Source organism: Balaenoptera physalus (assembly GCF_965194825.1).
Source record: "Balaenoptera physalus genome assembly, chromosome: 3".
NCBI classification, from domain to species: domain Eukaryota; kingdom Metazoa; phylum Chordata; class Mammalia; order Artiodactyla; family Balaenopteridae; genus Balaenoptera; species Balaenoptera physalus.
Window position 1 is genome coordinate 7354222 of NC_138890.1, and position 17007 is coordinate 7371228.

Below are 17007 nucleotides of genomic sequence, written 5' to 3' on the forward strand. Positions count from 1 at the left end.
CGGATGCAGAGGAACTTGGCGGAAAAGTTGAGGACGCGGAGTTCCCCTCTCGCCTCCGCACGCGCTTGCCCAAGCCAATGCCCATGCCAGGGCCTCCCAACACCAACCTGCGTTTTAACTCCCGGCATCTTTGGCTTTCCATTCCTGCCGAGGAAACCAAGACACAAGTGATTTGCCTAAGGTCACACAGCGAGGAAGGAATTGGGGTTAAAAACCAGGTCTCCTCGACTGCAGACCAGTGGGTGAGATTCAGATTGTAGCCCTGTCCGCTGACTCGCTCTGTGACCTGGGGCCAGCATCATGCCTCTCTGGGCCTCAGTTTCCTGGTCAGTAAGCCGGGCTGAATAAGATCTGCCCACCCCCCCGGGCTGCGGTAAGGCTGAGATAGCCGACATTGGGGCTGGGCAGCAAGGAGCTGGTGTTTTGAGAACTGCACTTCCTCAAAATGCACTTCCTCAGCAGAGAGAAAGGGGGCGTCCCCCAAACCACAAACCCGGGTTCTGGCTGCCAACGTGCCCCCTCTTTCAGCAGTAACAGATGGACTGCAAGCTCCTCTGAGTTGCAGGAAACTAGGGCTTTGGGCCTGGGAGAACTGCAGATCGGCAGGGTGAGGGCAGAGTTTTGGGGGGCATCTGAGCCCACTGTTTTCACTCCTGAGTAAGAGCCCAAATCCAGCCTTTGCCCTTGACTTGCTGTGTCACCTTGGGAAAGGAATTCACCTGTCTGAGCCTCAGTTTCCTCTTCTGCAACAGGGCCATTCATTCCAAAAACATTGACTGAGTGGGACTTCCCTGGCAGTCCAGTGGTTAAGACTCGGCACTTCCACTGCAGGGGGCGTGGGTTCGATCCCTGGTCGGGGAGCTAAGATCCTGTATGCCCTACATCGCGGCCAAAAAAATCCAAAAATAAAACAAAAAACAAAAAACATTGATTGAGCATCTTCAAGCTGTGGTGAAGACTGAAATGGACCCAGTTCCCGCCGTCCTGGAGTTCTCAGACTAGTGAGTGAGGAAGAAATAAGGAAAGGCATTCAATAATTATAGATGGTGACACATGGGACGTGAAGAAAAGAGGGACCTTGAGGTCAGGGAATGCCTCTCTGAGGAGGTGACATTTGAGCAGAGACCTAAATGAAGTGAGAGAAGATGCTATGTGGGTGTCTGAAGGATGAGGTTGACAAGCAGAGGGAATAGCAGGTGCAGAGGTTCTGAGGTGGGAACCTGTCTCATATGTTGGAGGAATAGCAGGGAGGCAAGTGTGACTGGGGCAGAGTGAGCAAGGGGTGCTGGGAGGAAATGGGGCACAGAGGTGATAGGGCAGCTCATGTAGGGCCTTGTAGATCATGGTCAGGGTTGGCTTTAGACATCAGTTTATATCTGACTTCAGGGGGCCAGAAGGAAACTGAACCGTGAAGGCCCTTTTGGCCAGAATTCCAGTCTCTGAAGTCAGACAACTCAACTTGTAATCGAGGGAATTCCCTGGTGGTCCAGTGGTTAGGACTCGGCGCTCTCACTGCCGGGGTTCAATCCCTGGTTGGGGAATTAAGATCCTGCAAGCCACGTGTCGTGGAAAATAATAATAATAATAATAATCAACTCATAGTCGAGCTGTGCTCCTTCCAGGCTGAGTGACCCTGGCCAAGTCACTTCCCTCTCTGGGCCTCAGCTTCCCCGTCTCTGAAATGGGTCTAGTATGAACCCTATTCCCAAAGTCTGATGTGAGGAATCAGCAAAACAATGCAGGGAACCCTGAGAGCAGGTAAATACAAATGCCCTTCCTTTCTGTTTGTACCTGACTGAGGGGTACCGGTGGCCAGGGCATGGGTCTTAGTGGGTTTAGAGCAACAGTTCTCAACCAGGGGCAATTCTGCCCCCCAGGGAACATGTGGCAATTGCTGGAGACTTTTTTTTTTTTTTTAATTAATTTATGGCTGTGTTGTGTCTTTGTTTCTGTGCAAGGGCTTTCTCTAGTTGTGGCAAGCGGGGGCCACTCTTCATCGCGGTGCGGGGGCCTCTCACTATCGCGGCCTCTCTTGTTGCGGAGCACAGGCTCCAGATGCGCAGGCTCAGTAATTGTGGCTCACGGGCCCAGTTGCTCTGCAGCATGTGGGATCTTCCCAGACCAGGGCTCGAACCCGTGTCCCCTACATTGGCAGGCGGATTCTTAACCACTGCGCCACCAGGGAAGCCCCGCTGGAGACATTTTAGTCGTCGTGACTGAGGGGGTGCTACTGGCATCTAGTGGAGAGGAGCCAGGGATTCTGCCACTGCTACTATCTCACAGGACTGGCCCCCAGGACAAAGGATCATCTGGTGCTAAATGTCAATGGTGCCAATGTTGGGAAGCCCTGCATTCCCAACAAGGCGACATCACCTCCAACGGGGTGAAATTTGGTTCTTGGGATGGAGGTGTGAAAAAAAGCTTACTTTTATGTATAAAGCCCAGATAAACACCCAGTACATAAATAGATATACAACATGTCTATGGCATTAACATTTCATGGAGGAGGCAACTTGGGGGTGGGTGGGGAAGGGAGCGTCTAAAAAAGCACTCGGGGGGATGATTGTGAAATAAAGGGAGACAACCACTGGTCTAGAGCCTGGCTCAGCCACTCATTGGCTCTGTAACCTTGAGCAGATTGTTTCTCTCCAAGACTCAGTTTTCCCATCTGTAAAATGGGACAGTAGTGTCACTTGATGGCATTTTGTGAGAATTAAATGAGATCATAGGTAGAGGTGGTAAATGCACAGGAAGCATTCTGAAGGTTAGCTGCTATGTCATCATTATCATCATCACCATCATCTGTATCCTCTGTCTAGTGCATGGCTTGCACATTATAAGCTCTCCATAAATGTTTTGTCCAATAATAATAATCGTAGGTAGATAGTTCTTTGGGGCATGAGTCCACCATCTTCTCGGTCTGCTGGCTTTCCGAATAAAGTCACGATTCCTTGCCCCAACGTCTTGGCACTCAATTTATTAGCCTGTCGTGTGGCAAGCAGTACGAGCTTGGACTTGGTAACAAATTTTGGTGCAGCCAGCCAGGAGCCTTGCTGCCCTGGTTGGGGAATTTTCAGGTAAGGCCCTAGCAGCTGCTAGGACCACTTGTCCTGAGAATTAGTCCTTCAAAATTCCTCAAAGCAGCACCAGCTGCCTCAGCGCTTGGTGGTTGGAGCAAATTAAAAAAAAAAAAATCGTAACTAACATTCAGTGAGCGCTTACTATGTACAGACACTTTTCTGAGCCTTTTACGTGTCCATCCATGAGGTATGTAGTGTTATTTTACCCATTTTACAGGTAGGAAAACTGAGGCTCAGTGAAATGAAGTGACTGGGTCAAGGTCAAATGGATAAGAAGCGCCGGAGGCCGGACTCAAGCCTAGGTCATCCAACTTTGGGCCCCTTGACATGGGAGCCAACAGGTAGAGAGGGAAAGATATTCACAGAGGCAATTTAGATTTAAAGTAGAGATTTGCCCCCTTTTCTTATTTTAAACAATTTTCTCCCCCTTCCCTAACCCCAAAGAGCTGTGGACAAGAGGGATAGGCTCTGGAATTATAACTAGCTAGCTGACTTTATTCAAGAATCTTCATCTCTCTGAGTCTCAGTTTCCCCATCTGTGAGAGGGGATAATATGCCCCTCACAAAGTCACAGTGGCTGGGCATGCAGTCACCACCACTGGGCCCCACAGAAGTCAGTGCCGAGGGAAGGTTGGGTTCTTGGAGCCACCTCATGAGCTGTGGGGCCCCCAATTCTAAGAGGTGCCTCAGAGAGGTGCCTCATGCTAAGGAGTGGGAGGACTGGGGGATTCTTAGGAGTGTCTAGGGGCTGTGAGCACACTCCAAGCTTCTAGGGGTGTCTAAGACTTATAAGGCATGTCTCAGAGCCTGTGGGGGGGGCATTCTGGGGATGCCCCAAGGATTGTGAGTACATCTTGGATTCTGGGGGTAGCCTAGGGTTGTAGGCCTGTCTTAGGAGCTGTGGAGGAATCTAGTTGTGCCCCTCGGATCTATGGGGGGCACCCCAGGATCTTGGTGGCATCCCCATGGTTGTGGGAATATCCCCTGAGTCCTAAGACACCCCTGAGGTAATGTTGGGTTCTCTGCACTTCTGGGGGCATCTCAGGAATGCTGTGGAGCTACTGGGGGAGGGGATCTGAGGGATTGTGGAACCATTCCTGAGGTCTGTAAGGAACCCCAGGATTTTGGGGGGCCCTCACGGAGATCTGTGGGAATGCTCTGTGGCTGTGGGGGATTCTTGGGGTGTTTGGAGGGTCTCTGCATGACTCAGAGATGGTGGGAGTGCCCCAGGAGATTTGGGGGACATCTGAGGAAACATAGTGGTTGTCCTGGGATCTGAAGGGGTTTCTCGTGGACTCTCAGAGCACCTCTGGCATTTGTGGGTACATCCTGGGATTGTTGGGGTGCCCCTGGAGTTTGTGGGCATGTTTCAGTAACAATGAGGGGACATCTGGGGAGCTGTGAGAGTGTCCGGTGTCTATGGGAGCCTCTCAGAGCACCTTTGGACTTTGTGGGGGAACCCAGGGATTTGGGGGGTACCTCTGGGTTGTGTGAGGACAGCTCAGGGATAGTAGGGGCACTCCTTGGGATTGTGGAGATCTCAGCCTGAGGGACTCTGGGGACGCCCCTGAGGTCTGTGGGACGTCTCAACATCGTGGAAGCTGTGTGTGTGTGAGAGCACCAGCGATCTGGGGGCATCCCAGGTGTTTGTAGAGATGCTTCCGGCGATTGTGAGGACGTCAGAGGGACTGCGGGGGGCCCCTGGCGTCTGTGGGGTGTCCCCGCCGCGGCCGCGTGGGGGCCCCTGGCCCGCCCCGCCCCAGGGGCGGCCCCAGCGCGTAGCCGGAAGGGCCGAGGCGGCCGGGAGGGGTGGGGCCCGTGGTCCCGCGGGTAGGGCGGCCGGCCTGCGTGGGCCGCGCGGGGCGGGCGGCGCTGTTCCCCAGCGCCCGCCGAGGCCGGGCCGCTCTGCGGCCCCCCGCCAAAGCCATGGCGCGGCCGCGCGGCCTGGGCCGCATACCCGAACTGCAGCTGGAGGTCTTCCCGGCGGCGGCGGCGGCGGCCACCGAGGACGAGGCGTTCCTACCCGAGCCCCCGGCCCCGCGCGCGCCCCGCCGCCCACGATCGCCACCTTCCTCGCCTGTCTTCTTTGCCAGCCCGTCCCCAACTTTCCGCAGGCGTCTTCGGCTTCTCCGCAGCTTTCAGGATTTCGGTCGCCAGGCGTGGGCCGGGTAAGTGCGCGCTGGTGTCTGTGGGTTCGAGTCCCCCCTGGCCATCAGGCGCGCGCCAGGGTCTGGGGTTCGTAGCTGGCTCTGTCAGCCTCACTTTTTTTCTTCCGTCACAGGGCAGCGATAAAAATCAAGTCTGCTCTCCAGGGTTGCCGTGGAGACATCTGATAAGGCATGCAGTAGGCGCTCAATAAACGCTATGTTCCTCCCACTTTCTGTGCAGACCTGAAGCTGCGGTCAGGCTTTGGGGGAGTGAAGCCAACCTGCCATCCAGGGTGATCTGGGGACGTGTGTTCAGTTGTGTTATCCTTAGTCTACAGGCCTGTGAAATGGGGCCAGCGCTGCCCTCTGGGGGTTGCCTTGCCAGGAGGCGCTGGAATATTACCGCGTGCACCGAGCAAGGAGGGCAAATGGAAGTTCCCTTCCTGGCCAGACCCGGGGTGGGCCGCGGGGGCGGGCAGCCTGGGGGTGAGGAGCCTGGAGGCCACATCCGGTCTGGCTTTCCAGTGTCCGTTTATCTTGGAAACAGAGGTTGGCGGTCCGGAGGTAGGCACGGGCTGGCTTCGGGGGCTTCTCCGGAGCCCGGAGAGGTCCTCTGGTTGCCCTTCTCCTCGCTACTCTCCGCGTGCACTTGTTTAGAACCTGAGTCCGGAGACACAGGCTGAGAGAGGGCACTGCAGGGACAGTACGCGGGCCCGCGTCCGGATTTGGGGACGAGATCGGGGCGGGAAGACATAAGGAGGAGGGGTCGAGGCCCCCAATTCTGGGAGGCCCGCGTGGGGTCGGGAAGGGTGTGTGTGTGTGTGGGGGGGGAAATCAGTGCCTGTCTCCGGTTTCTCTCTGTGTCTCTGTCTTCACCTCTGCCTCTCCTGTCTCTGTTACGCCGCCCCCACGCCCGCAACTCCACCTCCCCCGCATCCATCGTCCCTCCCCCGGGTTTTTGTCACCGGACCCCGCACTGCGCCCGCGGGCAAGTCGTTCCCCCCCAGGACGCACGGCGTTCGGAGACCTCCAGCGGGCCCAGCTCGACGTCAGGGAAGGGGTGGAAAAGGCGGGGTCAGGGGAGGGCTCGGAACCTGGGAAACCGGAGCCCGGGGCACCCTCCGAGGCCCGGGGGAAGGGAGGCAGGCGGGAAGTATGCGCAGAGTTCCGCAGGGCCCCCGCAGGAGGAGGCAGGCGCGGAGCCCGCCCAGGCGCTGCGGACGAGGGGACGCCCGAACGCCCGGGGCCGTCCCTGGGGGGAGTCACCGGGAGGGCGGGTGTGGAGGCGGCGCCGGCGGCGGCCGCAGACACCTAGGGCCTGGAGAGCAGTGCGCGCCACACCACCGTGCAGCCGTCCCCATGCGCTCCCCGACGGTGCTTGGCACTCATGCGCTCCAGTGCAGCACCCCGGGCCCGACCCCGGCCCCCTGCCCTGGCACTGCCCCCCGCGGGCCCTGAGTCCCTGGTCCACTTCTCCTTCAGCGACGAGGACACCTGTTGGTACCCTCCAGGCAGATCTGTCAGGTGGGTGGCCTCTGGCCAGTCCCCTCCTTTGCCACCGGAGGGCTCTGGCTGCTGTGTGTGTGTGTGTGTGTGTGTGTGTGTGTGTGTGTGTGTGTGTGTGTGTGTGTGTGTGTGTAGGGTGGGGGAGCAATCTGCCTTGCGGGGAGTCCCCAATGTCTGGTCTGGAGCCTCACCCCCTTCCCTGGCCCTAAACTGTCTGGATGCCACTGAGGGCTTCCTGCAGGTGGTGACCCCCCAGAATGGGTGCTGGGTCCTGCCCCCTTCCTGCTTACCCAAGATGGGATCCCTTCACCCTCTTTGTGCCCCAAATCTGGGCTCCTGGCATTCACCGTAGCAGCAAATATGGGTGTCCCGCATCACCCGGGCTCCGCTCCCGGGCTACTGGCCTCAAGCCACGTCCCTCCGGCCCTGCTCTGCTCAGTGCCTCCAGCCTTACCCTCCCTTCTTCCTTGCTGGGGCTGCCAGGATGAAAACCAAGCTGGGGTGGGGGTGGGGAGGAGGTTCCTGCTGGAACTCCTGGGGGTATTTAGAGTCAGCTGGACCGCGCTGAGGCAGAGAAGTGGTCTTTAGGTTCTCAGAATTCTCAGGGTGCTCCAGCCTTGTACCTGCTCCCCTGCACCAGTCCCATCAGACACCCAGCCACGCACATGCTCTCCCACATGGACACACACACTCCACATATGCAGCTACATAGGACACAAACACAGACACACCCACACCCAGGGTAATCGAGGTCACCTGGTGTGTACTGTGCTAGGCATGGGTCTTCTGGCTGATGGGGCCAAAAAGAGAACCCCGCAGGTGACCCATGGCCATGGTGACAAACACCACAGAAACCCTGGTCTCACACAGCCTCGCATACACTGCGCTGACCCCAGGAACACACTGTCACTGCAACACACACACACCCAGGCCCGATTCCCACCTGCACATGGCCACACACAGGAGCTTTCATACCTCATACCCACTGAGGAGTCAGGGCCGCCCATGTGCAGCACAAAGGTACCCTCTCCCAAGGTCATACAGACCACAGACACAGACATAGATACACAGATTCACACAGGCACCACCAACACCCAGACCCCGCTCACACACACACACACACGTACAAATCCACACAGACAACTCTATGCACACAGGGGCTCCTGAGCGTGCACACACACCCCGACTCACACATACACAGACCCTCCTTGCACACCCAGCCCCAAAAACTGCCGTGTCACCTGGCACCACGCGCCCTCCTGGCAGACACACACCAGCGCCCGCCCCCAACCTCCGTGTGACCTTCACAAAGCAAATGCCAGGCCTTTCCATGAAGCCTGCCTGGCACCTCCTACAAGGCAGTCAGGTGGAGTGGGGCAGGGAGCCCAGGGAGATGCCAGGCCTGCCTGGGGGAGACAGACACCCAGTGATTTACTGGGCAGCCTTGTAGCCTGGCTGCCCTGGTTCAAATCCTTGCTTTACCACTAGCCAAGTTACTCATCCTGTTTGTGCCTCAGTTTCTTTCTCTGGAAAATGGGGCATCCGTACACATCCAGGCATAGCAGAGTGCCTAGCATGTGACATTCAGTAGCAGTTGGCTACTTTCATTGTTATGATCTTTACCAACTGGGATGTGTCCCCCTTCCTGGCCACCCCCCTCCCCTGCTTGTTTCTTTCCCATCGGCCCCTGCAGCAGAACTCCCTGAAGCCTGGATCTGCCCCTGGGCTGCACAGTCCTGCAGAGGCCCAATTTGATGCTCTGGGAGCCCAGGTGGGCAGGCCTCGGGGCCCCAGGGGGGTGGAGGCAGGTAGCAACTTCAACTGAGAATGCCATCAAGTGGTCAGCCTGTCCAAAGGGGAGTCTTGGGCAAGTCGTTTCCTTTGTGATGAAGTGTCTGGGTGTGTGGCTGTGCTGTCAGTGCCTGTCGACTGCCCTTGACTCTGGTTTGTGGCTTCAGGTCCCATTGGGACATTGCTGGAACAGCCTCTAGCCTGACTTTGGCCACCCTGAGCAGTGGCAGGTCAGGGAGGGGTGAGTCCCCACAGCTCTGGAGTTTGGTTCTGAGGGGTAGCTGAGACCCCCCCCCATGCACACACACACACACACACACACAAACACACACACTCAGGCTGCAGTTCAACAGGCCCGATTCTCTCTCCTCTGCCCTTCCACAGCCCAGGGGACATTCGCTCCTGGAAGCACAAACAGCAGGGCCCCAGGGAGCCTCTTCTTCCCATCCCGGCCTCTGGGCTCCTGCTTACGTGAGCTGAGTCCCCTGGGGCTGCAGGATCTGCCCGCAAGGCTAGTCGGGCGCCCTCTGGACTTGGGTCTCACCTTCCCCCAACGAACTGTGGCTTCAGTTCCTGGGGCGGGGTTGAGGTCCTCAGTATGGAGCTATGTTCCTCTCCCCTCCACAGGGCCTCTCAGCAGAGCCATAACGTCCACGCTGGGCCTTGGGAGACAGGACATGGTCCGCAGGCAGCAAGGCCACCAACCCCTCGCTGCCTCTCTGCACCTCAGCCTCCTCACTGACCCAGGACGTTAACAGAACCCAACTCACAGAGTTAGTGGGAGACCTCATCGGGTTCACGTGTACAAAGCACTTCGATAGTGCCAGGCACACGGCAGATACTGAATAAGTATCTTGTTATTATTACTATAAACTTAAAGGATCTAACCTGGCACCCAGTACACAGCAGGTGCTCAATAAATGGGCATTATCACCAAAGGCCCAAGCTCATGATCTAAGAGTATTTTCATTCCTGAGTGGTTTTTTTTTTTTTTTGGCTGTGTTTGGTCCTCGTTGCTGCATGCGGGCTTTCTCTCTAGGTGCGGCGAGCGGGGGCTACTCTTCATTGCAGTGCAGGGGCTTCTCACTGCGGTGGCTTCTCTTGTTGTGGCGCATGGGCTGTAGAGCGCAGGCTCAGTAGTTGTGGCGCACGGGCTTAGTTGCTCCGCGGCATGTGGGATCTTCCCAGACCAGGGCTCGAACCCGTGTCCCCTGCATTGGCAGGCGGATTCTTAACCACTGTGCCACCAGGGAAGTCCCTGAGTGTTTTTTTTTTTTAATTTACTTAAAAAAATTAACATAAAGTAAAATTCACCTTGTTTTTGGCTGTGCTGCGCAGCTTGTGGGATCTTAGTTCTGTGACCAGGGATCGAACCAGGGCCCTGGCAGTGTAAGCGCAGAGTCCTAACCACTGGACTGCCAGGGAATTCCCAAAATTCAGCCTTTTTAGTATATATTGCATAAGGGTTTTTTTTAATTGTGGTAAAATATGCATAATAAAATTTACCATTTTAACTTGAGTGTGCAATTCAGTGTCATTAAGTACAACCACATTGTTGTGCAACCATCACCACCATCCATCTCCAGGATTTTTTCATCTTCCTAAGCTGAAACTCTGTCCCCATTAAACACTAACTCCCCATTGCCACTCCCTCAGCCCCTGGCACCCACCATTCTACTTTCTGTTTCTATGAATTTGACTCCTCTAGGGACCTCATGTAAGTGGAATTGTACAATATTTGTCCTTTTGTGTCTGGCGTATTTCATTTAGCGTAATGTTTTCAAGGTTCATTCATGTTGAAACATGCGTCAGAATTTCCTTTCTTTTTAAGGCTGAGTAATATTTTGTTGTATATATATACCACATTTTCTTTATTCACCCATTAATGGGCATTTGAGTTGTTTCTACCTTTTGGCTGTTGTAAATAATGCCACTATGAACATTGGTGTACAAGTATCTGTTTGAGTCCTGCCATTCAATTCTTTGGGGTGTATATACTTAGCAGTAGCTTTGCTGGATCACATAGTAATTCTGTATTCAAGTTTTTGAGGAGCTGCCAAACTCTTTTCCGCACTGGCTTCACCATTTTGTATTCCCACCAGCAGTGCACAAGTATTCCAATTCCTCCACATGCTCCCCAATTTTCTTTTTCTTTTTTTAAATAATAGCTATCCTAATGGGTATGCAGTGGTATCTCATTGGGATTTCTTTTTATATAAATTTATTTATATTTGGCTGCGTTGGGTCTTCATTGCTGTGCGCGGGCTTTCTCTAGTTGTGGTGATCGGGGGCTACTCTTCGTTGCAGTGCGCGGGCCTCTCATTGCGGTGGCTTCTCTTATTGTGCAGCATGGGTTCTAGGCGCGTAGGCTTCAGTAGTTGTGGCATGTGGGCTCAGTAGTTGTGGCACACAGGCTTAGTTGCTCTGCGGCATGTGGGATCTTCCCGGATCAGGGATCGAACCCATGTCCACTGCACTGGCAGGCGGATTCTTAACCACTGCGCCACCAGGGAAGTCCCTCTCATTGGGGTTTTGATTTGCATTTCCCTAATGACCAATGGTGTTGAGCATCTTCTCATGTGTTTATTGTCCATCTGTATATCTTCTGTGAAGAAATGTTTATTTAAGTGCTTTTCCCACTTTTTTTTTTTTTTTGGCCACGCACGTGGCTTGTGGGATCTTAGTTCCCCAATGAGGGATCAAACCCGGGCCCTCAGCAGTGAGAGCACGGAGTTCTAACCACTGGACCACCAGGGAATTCCCTCCCACTTTTTAATTGGGTTGTTTGTTTTGTTGTTGTTGTTGTTGTTGAGTTTTAAGAGTTCTTTATATAGTCTAGAACATTAATCCCTTGTCAAATATGTGATTTGCAAAAACATTCTCCCAGGACTTCCCTGGTGGTCCAGTGGTTAAGACTCCACGCTTCCACTGAAGGGTGCACAGGTTCAATCCCTGGTCGGGGAACTAAGATCCTGCATGCCCCATGGTGCAGGCAAAAACAAGCAAACAAACAAAAACATTATTTAAAAAAATGTTCTCCCATTCTGTGGATTGCCTTTTCACTCCCCGAATAGTGTCTTTTTTTTTTTTTTTAATTTATTCTTTCTTTCTTTTTTTTTTTTTTTTTTTTGGCTGCATTGGGTCTTCGTTGCTGCACGCTAGCTTTCTCTAGTTGCGGTGAGCAGGGGCTACTCTTCATTGCGGTGCACGGGCTTCTCACTGCAGTGGCTTCTCATTGCGAAGCACGGGCTCTAGGTGCGCAGGCTTCAGTAGTTGTGGCACGCGGGCTCAGTAGTTGTGGCTCACGGGCTCTAGAGCACAGGCTCAGTAGTCGTGGTGCATGGGCTTAGTTGCTCCGAGGCATGTGGGAGCTTCCCAGACCAGGGCTCGAACCCGTGTCCCCTGCATTGGCAGGCGGATCCTTAACCACTGCGCCGCTAGGGAAGCCCCTGAATAGTGTCTTTTGATGCACAAAGGTTTTTAACTTTGATGAATTCCAATTCATTCTTTTGTTGCCTGTACTTTTGATGTCATATCCAAGAAATCACTGCCAAATCCAATGTCATGAAGCTTCTAAGAGTTTTATAGTTTTAGCCCTTATGTTTAGGTCTTTGATCTAGTTGGGGTTAGTTTTTGTATATGGTGTAAGCTAAGGTTCCAACTTCATTCTTTTGTAAGTGGATAACCAGTTTTCCCAGCACCATTTGTTAAAAAGACTGTCCTTTCTCCATTGAATGGTCTTGGCTCCCTTGTTGAAAATCATTTGACCGCACGTATGTGAGGGTTTATTTCTGGGCTCTCTGTTCTATTCCATTGGTCTATACATCTGTCTTATACAGTACCACACTGTTTTGATTACTGTGCTTTGTAATAAGTTTTGAAATCAGGAAGTGTGAGTCCCCCAACTTTGTTCTTCTTTTCCAAGGTTGTTTTGGCTCTTCAGGTTCCTTGAGATTTTTTTTTTTTTTTCCTACAAAGAACATTGTTGGGATTTTTTTATTATTATTTTTCATTTATTTATTTATTTTTTGGCTGCATTGGGTCTTCGTTGCTGCACGCGGGCTTTCTTTAGTTGCAGCAAGTGGGGGCTACTCTTCATTGTGGTGTGAGGGCTTCTCATTGCGGTGGCTTCTCTTGTTGTGGAGCACGGGCTCTAGGTGCATGGGCTTCAGTAGTTGTGGTGCTCGGGCTCAGTAGTTGTGGTGCATGGCCTTAGTTGCTCCACGGCATGTGGGATCTTCCCGGACCAGAGATCGAACCTGTGTCCCCTGCATTGGCAGGTGGATTCTTAACCACTGCATCACCTGGGAAGTCCTGAACATTGTTGGGATTTTGATAGAGATGGCATTGAATCTGTAGATTGCTTTGGGTAGTATGGACATCTTGACATTATTAAGTCTTCCAATCCATGAATATGGTATGTCTTTCCATTTATTTGTGTTTTTACTTTCTTTCAGCAACATTTTGTAGTTTTCAGTATACAAAGCTTTTGCCTCCTTGGTTAAGTTTATTCCTAAGTATCTTAATCATTCTGATGCTATGGTAAGTGGAATTGTTTTCATAATATCCTTTTTGGTTTGTTCATTGTTAAGGGCATAGAAAAGCTACTGACTTTTGTGTGTTGATTTTATATCCTGCAACGTTGCTAAGTTCATTTATTAGTTGTATGAGTTTTGACACATGTAATCCTCACCACTGGCTTCTTTCTCTTAGCAAAATTCATTTGAGAGTCATCCAAATTATTTTGTGTTTGAGTAGTTAAAAAGGAAACTGTTTCTTTCTACTTTTGCAGAAAACTTCTGACACGAAATATGTTTGGTTGTTTTCCCCACACCAACCCATTCTCCAATACTCTATGGACACTAACTGGGTGAACTACAGTTTAATTCAATTCTGACACTAACTGGAGTTCGTGCAGATCCCACAGGTTAAGGGCTCAGTCCCACAAGACCTCCCCCACTTCAGATGTCAGTCTCAAATCCAGGTTGTCGCCTGTGCTTTTGGGCGACCAGCTATAAATCAGAGGTACCTACAACCCCCTCCTCTGGTTCGATAATTTGCTAGAACAGTTCACAGAACTCAGGAAACCAGTTTACTTACTAGATTGCTGGGTTGTTTTTTTTTTAATTTATTTTTTGTATTCCCCTCCTGGTTTATTTTAAAAGATACAACTCAGGAACAGCCAGATGGAAGCGATACATAGAAAAAGGAATTGGGGGAGGGACTTGGTGCTTCCCCAGGTACGCCACCTTCCCAGCACCTTGATATGTTCAGCAGCCCAGCAGCTCTCCAAACCATGTCATTCAGGGATTTTGATGGTGGCTTCATTATGTAGCCACGATTGACTAAACCATTGACCATTCCACTGGTGATTAACTCAACCTCCAGTCCTGGTCCCTGAACTGGTCCAGCCTCTCTAATCACATGGTTGGCTCTCCTGGCAACCAGCCCCCATCCGGAGGCTGTCCAGGAGTCCCTAGCAGTCAGTCATCTCGTTAGCATACAAAAAGATACCTATTACTGTGGAGATTTCCAGGGTTTTAGGAACTGTGTGCCAGGAAACCAAGGCTGAGACCAAATATATATATTTATTCTTTCACAGTACTTATGGTCCCCGACTTATGATAGTTCGACTTATGATTTTTCAACTTCCTAATGATGTGAAAGCAATACGCATTCAGTAGAAACCGTACCTCAAATTTTTTTTTTTTTTTCGTACCTCAAATTTTGATATTTTCCTGGGTTAGTAACATGTGGTCTGATTCTCTCTTGTGATCCTGGGCAGTGGCAGCAAGCCGCAGCTCCCAGCCAGCCACGCAATCATGAGGGTAAACAATTGATATACTTAACAACCGTTCTAGACCCATACAACCACTCTGTTTTTCAGTTTCAGTACAGTACTCCATAAATTACACGAGATATTCGGCACTTTATTATAAAATACGCTTTGTGTTAGATGATTTTGCCCAACCGTAGGCTAATGTAAGTGTTCTGAGCACGTTTCAGGTAGGCTAGGCTACACTGCGATGTAGGTAGTTTAGGTGTATTAAATGCGTTTTCAGCTATCGATATTTTCAATTTATGGTGGGTTTATCAGGACATAACCCTGTCATAAGTCAAGGAAGATCTGTAGTTCATGTTTGTGTTTTTGAAATTGCTGAATAGTATTCCATGGCATGGATCTGCTACAGTTTATCCATTCACCAATTGACGCACACTTGATTTGCTTGTTTCTAGTTCTTGGTGACTATGAACAGAACTGCTATAAACATCAGTCAGCAGGTTTTTGAGTAGACGTATGTTTTTATTTATCTTGGGTAAATATATAGGAGCGGATTTGTTGGCTTGTACAATAAGCGTGTGTTTAATTTCATAAGAAACTGACCAACTGTCTTCCAGAGTGGCCGTACCACTTTGCATTCCCATCAGCAATGAATGGGAGTTCCAGTTGCTCTGAATCCTTATCACCACTTGATTTCGTTGTCAGTTTTTGTTTGTTTAGCATCCTAGTAGGTGTGAAGTGATAGTCCATGGTTTTAATTTGCATTTGCCTAAGGAGGAATGATGTTTCCTCTGCTGATTTGCCATCTGTTTATCTTCTTTGGTGAACTGACCATACTTTTGCTCATTTTTTCACTGAGTTATTTGTCTTCTTATTATTGTTTTCAGAGTTCATTATGTACGCTGGCTACAAGTCCTTTGTCAGATATTTTCTTCCAGTCTATAGCTTGTCTTTTTATTCTCTTGACAGTGTCTTCTGCAGAGCAGTTTTCAATGTTTTTAAAACGTTTTTTGAAGTTTGTTTCTAAAAGAAGTTTGAATTTTTGACTATTTAAAATTTCTGGTTTCTTTCCTAAAATTGGAACATCTGGTTGGTCAGTGTCCCCAGCTCCACTCTGCTTTTTATGTTGGCCGCCTGACCCCTGGAAACATTTGCTCTAATGGGAGGAATGTGCTCTGATGGGGGTCAAGTCAGCAGAGGGCAGCAGTTACCATTTTGGTCTGAGGAATCACAAGACTTTGGTTTGAATTCTGACCCCACCATGACCTTGCTGGGTGACATAGAGCCAATCATTCTCCTCTCTGAACCTTAGTTTCTTCATCTGTAAAATGGAAGCAATAAAGTCCTTCCCCGTTCCCTCACCCCAGGACTGGCCCGGAAAAAAGGCTCAATATATGGAAGTTGATATCACTGTCCTGGCCTAGGAGATTTCAGATTTATTTCTTGGCAGAGGGAACATTCAAATAAAATCTTAGGCTGACATTCAGTAGTAGGACCAGAAAGTGTGTGTGTGTGGGGGGGGGGGTGTTCTATTTCTTCCCCCTACCCCCTTGTACCCACCAGAGCATTGCCTGAAGTCGGCTGACCAGTCTACTAACCCCCTCACTTTAAGGGTAACAGACCAGAGAAGGCAGTGACCTTCTTGAAGTCACACAGCACGTCACAAGCACACAGCTCCCCACTCTCATCCTCAAATCTTCCTATTGATTGCCTTGCTGAGTTCACTCCCCAAGTGGCATATATGGGACTGATAGACTTACAGTTGCCAATGTTTTTTGAGCTCTTTGTTAGGCACCATTCTGAGCGTTTTGCCTGTGTTAACGCTGGTCACCTGGATGACCTGAGGCAGATGGTGGTTGTTCCCATTTTGTAGATGAGGAAACTGAAATTCCATCTTTCCCTCAAGTTACACAGCTGGGAAGTGGCACAGCCAGCTTTTCCCTGACTCATCCTGAGGGTCTGTCTTGCCAGTGCCACCAGGCTCTGTCCTGTCCTTATGTAGCTGTGTCTATGTCATCTGTCTGTATTTCTGCTCAAGCCACACCAGTTTCCTTGCCGGTCCTCCAACAAAAACCAAATCCTGCCACCGGGCCTTTGCACTTGCTGTTTCCTCACCCTGGAGTACTTTCTCCTACCTCCTGACCTGTGGCCTACTCCTTCTCATCTTTCAGGCCCTGCTCCTGAAAGATATCCTGGAGATATCACTTCCTCAGAGAGGCCTGCCTCAACCATATCAGCAAAAATCACCTCTCCAGTCACCCACCTAGTTTTAATTCTCTGCATGGCAGTCCATATATTCATTCATTCACTCATACATTGATTCATACGATAGACAGCTGTTGGACATCCACTGCGTGCCAGGCCATGTTCTTGGCCCAAAGTATACAGTAGTGAACAAAGCAGACAAAAGTCCTTGCCCTGCAGAACTTAGTTCTAGAAGGGAAGGCAAACAGTGAAGAGTAAAATATAGAATGTGTCAGGTAAGTAGTATTTATTTTAAGGAAGGGAAATGTGAAATATAAGGGCAGGGGTTGACATTTTAGATGGGTTGGTCAAGAGAGGCCTTCCTGAGGAGGCGACATTTGAGAAGGGGCCTGAAGGAAGTGAAGGAGGAGCCAATGGAGATCTGGGCAAGGGATCTTGCAAAGGCCCTGAGGCAGGAATGTATCTGGAATGTTAAGGAACAGTAAGGAGGCCATTA

At 51.0% G+C, this 17007-nt stretch overlaps 1 protein-coding gene across 6 annotated transcripts in view; it reads left to right on the plus strand.

The window, feature by feature from the left end:
* The window catches only part of PDE4A (phosphodiesterase 4A), a 48406-nt gene that overhangs the window by 14841 nt on the left and 16558 nt on the right, over window positions 1–17007 (plus strand). Inside the window, exon 2 of one of the 6 annotated variants that reach the window (XM_082454910.1) lies at window positions 5195–5248. The exons of 3 other annotated variants lie outside the window; for them this stretch is intronic. In XM_082454910.1, the coding sequence (XP_082311036.1) occupies window positions 5195–5248 (54 nt within the window). Of the gene's footprint in view, window positions 1–2522; window positions 5249–6366; window positions 6752–17007 lie in introns of those variants that run through there. 2 more of the 6 variants (XM_082454907.1, XM_082454908.1) reach the window with 2 other exon arrangements.